General features: G+C 33.0%; 1 protein-coding gene across 1 annotated transcript in view; it reads left to right on the forward strand.

Moving 5' to 3' along the window:
- LOC105621244 (A disintegrin and metalloproteinase with thrombospondin motifs 9) overlaps positions 1-9,524 on the forward strand; it is a 42,902-nt gene extending 33,378 nt beyond the window's left edge. Inside the window, exons 11-28 of the mRNA XM_012202713.1 lie at positions 182-333; positions 598-937; positions 1,310-1,398; positions 1,526-1,873; positions 2,168-2,334; positions 2,431-2,681; positions 3,013-3,391; positions 3,779-3,937; positions 4,011-4,151; positions 4,358-4,483; positions 4,620-4,787; positions 4,965-5,180; positions 5,627-5,818; positions 7,056-7,244; positions 7,706-8,034; positions 8,168-8,304; positions 8,488-8,681; positions 9,088-9,524. Of these exons, the coding sequence (XP_012058103.1) occupies positions 182-333; positions 598-937; positions 1,310-1,398; positions 1,526-1,873; positions 2,168-2,334; positions 2,431-2,681; positions 3,013-3,391; positions 3,779-3,937; positions 4,011-4,151; positions 4,358-4,483; positions 4,620-4,787; positions 4,965-5,180; positions 5,627-5,818; positions 7,056-7,244; positions 7,706-8,034; positions 8,168-8,304; positions 8,488-8,681; positions 9,088-9,177 (3,667 nt within the window). The 3' untranslated portion in view covers positions 9,178-9,524. The remainder of the gene's footprint in view (positions 1-181; positions 334-597; positions 938-1,309; positions 1,399-1,525; positions 1,874-2,167; positions 2,335-2,430; positions 2,682-3,012; positions 3,392-3,778; positions 3,938-4,010; positions 4,152-4,357; positions 4,484-4,619; positions 4,788-4,964; positions 5,181-5,626; positions 5,819-7,055; positions 7,245-7,705; positions 8,035-8,167; positions 8,305-8,487; positions 8,682-9,087) is intronic.
- The last annotated feature ends 1,332 nt before the right edge of the window (positions 9,525-10,856 follow it).

Raw genomic sequence — 10,856 nt, forward strand, 5'->3', positions numbered from 1 at the left:
TCATCGCCGTCGCTTAGAAATCCGGTTTAACGAGATTCTAAGCGACTGTTATACACTTGTAATATATTTCACGCATTGTCAGAGAAATATAATCCTCAAAGCTATTCGAGTGAATGGACAACTTTCTCTTAATTAACGATATCGAGAATTGTTATTAATTCGTAATGATTTTTTATTCCAGAGCCGGATATGCTAACTGTTTACTTGATGAGCCCAGTAAAATGATGGAGAGACAAAACGGTCGGTTACCCGGCGAAGATTATTCGGAGAACAAACAGTGCGAACTCGTCTTCGGGCAAGGATCCAGAATCTGTCCTCATATGGTGAGTGATGGTAAGTCGAAAACGTTCTCTTCACGCGTTTGATGGAGACGTATTTGCGTTCGTATCTCAGACAAAATACATTCCATCCTCTCGCTTATTTTAATTTCATGTTTAGCCTGTGTCTTTATATAATATTATTAATGACTGGAGATATTATCTGTTGGAACACACGTTCAAGCTTGCTTTTGACTTGTCTATTCCGTAACGTTATTACGACGGAATTCGCTTAAGAATTGAAGTAAATTGAGAGCTTGGTCGGTTACCGGCCAGGCAGTGTGTAGGAGACTGTGGTGCACCGCGCCACTGTGGGATCATCATCAACAGTGTCACACTCAACACATGCCCTGGGCTGATGGTACACCTTGTGGCATCGATAAATGGTGTCATCGCGGTGAATGCGTCTCACGTAGAAACCTCGAGCCGGTGCATGGTCAATGGGGCGAATGGGGAAGATACGGCGAATGTTCGCGGACCTGCGGTGGTGGAGTCAAGAGGAAATATCGCGAGTGCGACAATCCGGCGCCGAACAATGGCGGCAATTATTGCATTGGTGAGCGCGTAAAATATCGCAGCTGCGGCACCAGAGAATGCCCATCAGGTAGCCCAGATTTTAGGTACGTGTCTTGTATGAAGAAAATGTACTGTATAAATCCGCAAGAACATAGTTCTATTAACTGGCATTCTAATGGCAGATAATCTGAAAATCTAGTAAATGCAGATCTAAAAATAATTTTGTTGAACTATTAAAATAATTATTACTTACTAAAATAATTGGACGCTCAAGTTGATTGTTAGAATTTTTGCAATGTTTATTATATTTAAGCGTCCAAATTGTTTTGATAGTCTAACAAAATTATTTTCAGATCTATATCGCTAGCTGCATCTAAATTTTTAGGTCTAGCAAAATAGTTTCTTCAGTATATTAATAGTAGATATTATTCACCCATTTTAATGAATTAGTATTTATTTTTTTCTTTCATTTACAGAGAACAGCAGTGCTCGAAATTCGATAACAATAACTTCAACATTCAGAATCTTGCTAGAGATGTTAAGTGGCATGCAAAGTATACAAGAAGTAAGCAATGATTTATTTTTTTATCATTTCTAAATTCATCTTTTTCTTAATCTATGCGATAGGTTTGACCCAATTTTTGGAGGAAGTTATGTGAGAAAGATATGATTTTTGGAACTTTTTTTTATAGTATTGCCACAAGATCGCTGTAAACTATACTGCCAAGTGGAGAGTAATCAGTATTACATGTTACGCGACAAAGTAATCGATGGGACACCCTGCGGCCCCGACACTTTTCACATATGTGTTAATGGCCAATGTAAGCCCGCTGGATGCGATCACATCTTGAATTCGACAGCTGATCTTGATACCTGCGGGGTCTGCAGAGGCGACAATGCCACTTGCCAGAGAATCGCGGGTGCCTATAATACTAGCGTATACGGTTATACCAGAGTAGCTAAAATTCCTGCAGGTAGCAGCTATATTGATATTAAACAACACGGATGGCTGAATTCTCATAACGATAGTAATTATCTCGGTAAGATTTTCCTGCCTTGTTTCGAAGATTTTTTTAAATTAATGAATCAGAACTGTACTAAATCTAAACAATAAAGATATTATCATATAAAATTAGTAAATTGAAGATAATGTAAAGCTATTCTATTCTATTCTATATTTATATAAAATATTGTTATGTTATTGTAAAGAAAATTACACATAAAGATTTATTATGAATCAAATGTAACATGTACATGTGCTTATATCTCAGTTTTTCTATTAAAGTTTTTTTATTTTATTATTTTTTAAACCACTTCAACATATTGTTATACAGCGTTACGGATTGGAGAAGACGGCGAATATATTTTAAATGGAAACTTTATGGTAATGCATCGTAAGGTGATTGTGCATCCAGGCGTCACTATCGAATACAGCGGACCGGAATCGGTTGTGGAACGACTGAACAGTTCCCGGCCTACTGCCATCGATTTAATTTTGGAGGCAGGTTCACCGTTTACATTTTACAATTACGTCACTTAGCTAAAAGTAGTTTCTCTGGCTATGTGACTCCACTCAACTAAGAATACGGAATTCCAGGTATTATCCGTAGGAAACGTTTATCCACCACAAATCACGTATGAGTACACTGTACCCAAAAGAATTCTAAATAGTTACACGTGGTTGCTCAGCGATTGGTCAACCTGCAATCGAATGTGTCAGGGTATGAAATATCGTAAAGCTGAATGTAGAAGTACTGAACACAAGGAAGCGGTGCCCGATGCTTATTGCAGAAATGAGGAAAAACCGCAAGAGGAGAGTCAGATGTGCAACGCGCATTGTACGCTGCAGTAAGTGAGAAACGCGTGAAAACAAAGAATCAGTAATATATCATTTGGAAAAATTAAAAATTTAAGAACATAAAGGAATTTCGCTGAACATAAACTAATAGTAACATTATATCACTATTGCAATTTTCTATTCAACAATGTAACTGTTATGTACAATATGTGTTACATTATATTCATATTGAATAGGAAATATTGATATAATGTTACTGTTAGTTTATATTTAGTGAGATATGTACACGATTTTATGTGCATAGTGTAGCAAAATTTAAATGATATTTCTGCATTCATGATAAGTCTAATTACTGAATCTACATATTTAAATCGCTTTCAGATGGCAAACGACTTCCATGTCTGAATGCTCGAATCACTGTGGTCCGGGCGTGCGAACTGTTACCTCGCGATGCGTTCAAATCTTGCTAAACTCATCGCATCCTCCGCGATCAATACCGGCGCACGCATGCTTGCACATCGAAAAACCGAGCGAGCACCAACCATGTGTTGGTCCTTGCGACGATGCTCATTGGAGTTACAGCGAATGGAATGTCTGCAGTGTCTCGTGCGGCGGCGGTGTACAATTGAGAAGCGCGATATGCGTTGATTCAAATGAAAGGCAGGTACGAGATGAGAATTGCGTCAGACAGGAGAAACACCTTAAGCGGACATGCAATCAAGAGGCTTGTCCGAAATGGGATCTGGGAGAGTGGAGTCAGGTAAGATGCACGCTATACAGAGATACGTAAAACATGATGTTAAAATCAGATTAGCTTGTTGAGTTTTTCTTAGAATTTGTCATATAATTTTTCAAAATTTTTATATGAATTTCAGAATTTTTCAAAATTTCTTCTAATTTTATTAATTTTTTTAGAAAAAATAAAAATTCTGAAAAAATTTTTATTAAGATTAGCTATATAGAAATATTTTAATATATTATACAAAACATAAAAACATATTTGTATTTTAAATTTCTTTCTCTTAAGATCAGTACTTTCTGATAACAAAATATAATTGATCAGCTGTTATGCTTTAAATATCTCTTATGCAGTATTGGATAATATTCGTGAATAATTTGGATTAATGGATGTCATGAAATGTTATAGTGTTCCGTAACTTGTGGCATGGGAAAACGACATAGAGCTTCCTGGTGCCAGGTCGAGAATCGCGTAGTATCGCGCACGTTCTGCAGCGGTACGCCGGTTGTAACGGAGGTCTGCGATGCTGGTCCTTGTCATCAATGGCATGCCAGCGATTGGAGTCCGGTACAGTACATTGGACAATTTTCTGTACACGTTTAATAAGTTATCAAGTTGAATCTAGTCTCTCGTTGTATAGTGTTCAGTAACGTGTGGCGAGGGAACGTCGCGAAGAAAAGTCGTTTGCAAGAATGCAGACGGTGCTCCGAGTGACGGATGCCCCATTGCTGAGAAACCAGAGATTTCGGTTATTTGCACGCTAAAACCATGTCTCAATGTAGTAAGTTTTCATTATATTTATCAATAAAAGCAATTTTTGGAGCTAATAATACAAAATTACAAGACTCGAATATAGATCGAATAAAATAGAATTTATTCTCTTCAGCATTTACATAAAAAAAGAGATTAGTTATTTTAAATCATTTTCATCTTTATTTTTTTTTTATAATACAATATTTGTAAAAGAAAGTCTTGCTTTCTTTTTAGGTAAGCTTACCGCCGACTACGTATTCAACGAATCCTTCACGTGAGGATTCATCTCCACAAGAAAACGAAATTGATAATAACGGTATTACATTCCACTACAAGTGGCACGTAGGACCTTATGGAGAGGTAGGTTTATTTACTATAGTCAACATTGTTTATTAGAATGCGGTTCATTTGTACAGTTTACAGCTTTCACAAATTCTTAACTTTGCAATTTATAATTCGGAATAATTCATATTATTTTATCATATTTTATGTATAGTGCTCGCAAAAGTGCAATATCGGATTCAAAAGTAGAATAGTGAGATGTATATCGGAAATCGGGATGGTTGCACCTGACTATTACTGCGATTCAAATCAACAACCGATAGTCAGAACGACCTGCAACCATCACCTATGTCCGGCTTGGAATACCGGCGACTGGAGTGAGGTATTGAAACATTTTCTATTATATAAAGTTTATATGTTTTGTATGAACATTATTTTTTGTGTACAGAATTATGATATAAAATCATATTAAATATTTTTTCAGAATATGTTTCGCGAAAATATGCAGTTTCTTCTGATTAATCATATGCTTTCGATTTAATGATTTTAATGATTTTAGTGCGACGTAACGTGCGGTAACGGATTCCAACATCGTCAAGTCCGCTGCCAAAAGCATGACGGTGAAATTTTGCCGCACAAGGAGTGTAGCGAAGAACAACCAAAACACGTGCGAAGATGTCAGATGGAATCTTGCAGAAGTAGTCCTAAAAACAGCAGAGAAAACAGTCTGGAGTCTAACATCATTCGTAAATGGAAAATGTCTAATTGGACTCCGGTAAGTAAACCATATTATTTATCTATGGTAAAATTATACAATATAAAGATATGGAGCAACGTTTATTGATTAACGAGATTGTTTTTTTTATCCTTTAATTTTTGAATAGTAATTGAGGGCAACATAATATAAAAGTTGAAATTTTATCGGAATTTATCTATGTATGAGAAGCAATGGAAAAAGAAATATACAGGCATTTTAAAAATATTAACGAAATACCGTTTTAGGAAAACTATTTTTATTAAGCGAAATATTTTGAACGGAAATATTTTAACTTCTCTTAATCCCCATTTTATTTTAGTGAATCATAAATGTAATAAAACAGTTAAAACAATTCAACAGAATTGATATTTTAACGGGCCAATTTCGGCAATAACGATGTTGAACGCTAAATTTGATCGTTACGGATGTGTGGCCAGTTTGCACCGAATCGAAATATTTTGCAGTGCTCGAAATCATGCGGCACCGGGATTCAGACGCGAAGAGTGGAATGTATGATGAGAAGAGGCAACCATGGGCCAGAAGTACCTGTTAAGGATGAGCAGTGCATAAGATCGAAATCACGCAAACCAAAATCGCAGAGATTATGCCAACGCATTGCCTGCGATTTTATCTGGCAAGAAGGCACCTGGTCGGAGGTATCTTTATACCTCAAACCTTACGCCAATGCTACAATCTTCCCAGTCAGAAATGATAATGGAATCGACATCGAATCGACGTCAATTCGACGTCAATTTGATGCTTTCGACGTTGATTCGATGTCGATTCCATTGTCATTTCTGACTGGGTTGCTATTAGGCCAAAATTTTACGAAAATTTTCACCTTAAGTAAAAAAAACATGAAAGTCAAATTGAGTTTTACACGCACGCAAATATTGGTGTATATATACAGCAAAGGGGAATAACGATTATTGACAACGATGACACAAATAACTAATCCTAATTAATCGCATATGAAAAATGGCTTCCATAAATACATAGTGAATTATGAAAAATGCATGATACCTTGATAACTCATAGGATCATTGTTAGATCCATGCGAGATGTTTGCACAATTTAACGTTTTTTTTTTTCAAACAGTGGATTTTTTTGCATGTTATTAATCTCACATTTATTCAGAAATATGTATATACACAGAGTGTTTCCCACTTAACGAGCGTAAAATTATATATATTTAGATATTAGATTATAGATGTTTAATCACTAATGTATATAACTTGCACCTAGCAGATTTAGGAAATATTATTGACTTGTAATATTTACGCATAACGCTAATATCAATATATATAAAATATCCTGGGAAATTAAATCGCCACATATTATACAATCGTTATGCACTGTACAAATAATATCGTACACCACATGGTCTTAATAAAATGATAATGGCCTGAAATATATCACAAATTATACTTTTGTTTCAGATTACGCATGAGCATGTATATATTTATTTTTAATTGATTGCATAATTTTGTGTTTTAATGAAAGAATGTATCGTATCAAGTGAACTTTAAGCAAAGTGTCAATAGATTGAAAGAAGATTTAATTGTATATTCTTTAATGAAATAGACTATTTTTGCTAATGTTTAATTATGAATAATTATGAAAAATAATGTTTAATTATGAAAAAAAATGCAATTTTGACGAATATTAAATTGTCGACAGACATATGAAATTTTTGCAACTGCGATTATAATAATTATTCGTGATGATTTGCGATACTGATTCTCCGATACATTCTTTCATTATGAAATTTATTATGACTTCCATTTATGACTCTAATCAACTTTATCAAGACACAATTATCGATAGAAATATTGTAATAATTTCTGCGCACTTGATATAATCAAGATTTATAGATGTTTATTTTTCCACAAGTGTACGCCGGACTGTGGCAAGGGAATACAACGTCGTGCTGTCACTTGTCATCGAGTAAATCGCTATGGATGGATCGATCCAACTCCAACGGTAGGTTGTCCGATGGATCAAAGACCAGTCGGCGAGCAGATTTGTAAACTACGCGAATGTAGCGATAAATATTATTGGACTACTGGCCCTTGGAGAAAAGTGAGTGCCTCTTTGAAATATTATTGAATTCAATGTCATACTAATTAATCCGCAATTATAAGAATAGCTGAAAAGTCTTTAGAGGTAGCTTCAAATATATTAAAATTTTATATCAAAATTTATTAATTTTAATGAAAATAAAAAACTTGCAATATTTCTTGTTTTAAAGATTATATCTTAAGAAAAAGAAAAAATTATAGTTTATAATCAATTATAAAATTCAATTTAAAAAGTTGAATTAATTATTTTTTAAAGCAAAACATCTTTTTCAATTTTTTGAAAATTTATACCGATCAGATTCTTTAATTTTAATATTAATAATAATTAATATTAATAAATAATATTGTTTAATAAATACTTTGTTATTTGTAGCATTAATTTTTCTCTCTTCTCTATCTTCTTTTTTCTTTTTCTTCTCCTACAACTCTCTTTATATCTATTTTTCTTTTTTGTTTCTATAGTGTAGTCATCCTTGTGGACGCAAAGGTCGACAAATCCGCAGACTTTATTGCCACGATGCAATCATCGACAAGAAAGTAGGGCGGTTTCATTGTCCAGCTGAATACAAACCATTACGAAAGCGCAAATGCAACCAAAGAAAATGCGGTCCGGTCACTTGTCTCGAAATCCAGAAACGACTCAAAGCTACCACAGATGGCGAATATCCTTTGTTAATCGGTGGTAGAAATATGACTATTTATTGTCACGGAATGTCGAGCGCCGAGCCGCGAGAATATCTGACTTTGCCAGCTGGCGATAGCGAGAACTACGCAGAAATTTATGATAAAAGGTTGGTTGGCCAACTATCGTTTTATTCTCGATATTTACAGCATTATTTTTTCAACAATTTTTTATTTTTTCAATTTTATTTGTTTTAATAATTTCGTGTGATATCTTATAATAATTTGATTTTGATGTATCAGATTGAGGAACCCACACACGTGTCCGTTCAATGGTCAAAGAAATGATAGTTGCAACTGCGTGTCCGAATTGGGAACAGTGTCTGGCAGAACAATGTTTAAGAGAGTGCGCATAGATCCAACGAAACTTTTTATTATAGGTGAGCACAATGTTTATACATACTTTGAATTTAATTAAAACTTGGAAGTTAACATTTACAAAGACGATTGTATTTCGTGGATAAGAAAAGAAATGAAGGAGATATACATTTTTAATTATACATTTTTATATATATTCCATGCAGTTCTGTACACTTAATACACTGGAAATGTTTTATGTTTAGCGAATGATTACACATTTTCATGGACAAAAGGAATGCAACGCGTAGAGTATGGCAAAGCCGGTGATTGTTACAGCCTCGTCGAATGTCCACAAGGACGTTTCAGTATTGATTTGAGAGGAACTGCTTTGGGACTATCGCCAGAAATTACTTGGATTAAGGAAACCTCGATCTCTTCTCTCGCAATCAATAGAATTGTAAGTAGAATTGTAAGAATCAGTTAATTGAAAAAAGAAAGTGGTTATCGATTTATTCAAGATTGCAAATTATGTACATACTTATATTGCAAATTTAATACATTTTTCGTTTGCTTTATTTATTATTTTATATTTATATCTCACATATACATATAATATATAAAATCAAAAATGAAATCAATAAAATTCTGAAAAATAATTATTAATCAAAAAGTCACTTCGATGTATTTTTTTATTCAGCAGAAAATTCACCAATCTTTTTCTTAGAAGACCGATTCCAAATTTCTTTTGGACTAATTTAGACAATAGGAAAATGATAAATTTTAAGATAACAGATTTTGTATCTGCTTCTATGTTAATTTTTGAAAATATTCTAACACATATTTTTCGTGTTACTTGCAATTAGAATAATCAACGAATCGTCGGTAAATGCGGCGGTTATTGCGGCTTCTGCAAGCCGATGACGGGCCTAAAGCTGGACGTATTACCTCCCTAGTCACAGCCATCAACTTTTTTTGGTACTTCATCTGTCCTATGATTCCGCGACTACAAACGGTATCATAACCACCGATTTGCTTTAAATTCGATTAGTTTTTTAGTTAACTGCCGGAAAGAAGTATATATATATATATTATTTTTTTTTTTTCAATATACATATATATTGAAGATAGCGATATTGAAATTAATGGACTTCAACGATCGATATAGCGAAATGCATGACACGATGTACAATCTATCACTGCCGTCACACATGTGCGATTATTATACAGATAAAAATAACGAGTTACGATTATGTGTTTGTAGAAAACGTGTCGCTATGCAAAATTAGAAAGTTTACAACTAGAAAAAAAGAAAAAAAAAGCAATTTTTATTACTTCTAAAATAAATATTAATATAACTGGAGGTATTTTCTCGCCATAAATCGAATTTCCAGCAGACGTAACGATATCAAATCTAATATATAATAATCATTACATGCATTTCATGTACAAACTTAAAGTAATCGATAATGACATCTGTTCTATGAATTCACCTCGTGATTAATATTATGCTCTCTCGATGATCTTATGATCTTACAGTTTGCTCTTATCGTGATGCACTGCCGTTTTCTACAATGCTCCATTGATTTTAAAAAAGAAAGAGACGTTAAGAACAATTGATGCTTTATTTTTACTTTAATAGTAAAGTATCTATACATATTGAATGTATAAATGCAACTGAGATGAATAATTTGATTAACATCTTGGTACTAGTACAATTAATAATATTTGTAGCTTCCGGATAAAAAGAAAAGAATATACTCGAGTTTATGGTTTTTACAATGATGAATATTTTGTACATTTTTTTACTTGCAGTAAATACTATAGAAACAAACTTAAAATTTCTTGAAGCTCTGTAGAATATAATTTTTCCTTGCATTGCGCAAGGAAAATATCGTCCGTTTTATTTCGAGGATATCGCAGTAACATTCATAGCGTAGACTAGCACGCGTAAAATGAATAAATCTACTGGTAAGATTCATAGCGTATGCGTGTAAAGTACTTTGCAAATGTAAACTATGCCTGTTAATAACTAACATACATAATTTCATTTCATTGCTAAAAAAGGAATATCATGTAGGATGCTACGGGAAGTTTCACAAACTGTTTCTACTTATAATTAGGATACATCGCTTCTATTTCTTCCTTAATAAAGATATCTCATAACTTATTTATTTATTTGTCGCTTAGCAAACATATTTCTTGATAATGCATTTAAAGAGACTTACTGAAATTCAATCCTTTTTTCAGAGTTTTCCATATAATTTTTCAGAATTTTGCAGTTTTCTAAATATTTTTATAATTTTTTAGAAAGTTTTTCACATTATGTTATACAAATTGGAACACTTTTCTAGACTTATTTATACATGTGAATTTTGAAATATTATATTTGAAGATTTCTTATTCTACAATTTTTATTAAAATCTTATAAAATCTGAAAAAGTTTAAGATAGTTTTTCAGAAATTATAAAATGAGAAAACTTAGAATATTATAAAAATTCACATATATGAAAAATTCTAAGATTTTCAGTATTTTTGAAAAGTATTCTAATTATTCATATAAAAATGTTGAAAAAAATTTATACAAATTAGAATTGATTTTCAAGGATAATTCTTTTTTTATGAAAAAAAATAT

Source organism: Atta cephalotes, assembly GCF_000143395.1.
Source record: "Atta cephalotes unplaced genomic scaffold scaffold00032, whole genome shotgun sequence".
NCBI lineage: Eukaryota > Metazoa > Arthropoda > Insecta > Hymenoptera > Formicidae > Atta > Atta cephalotes.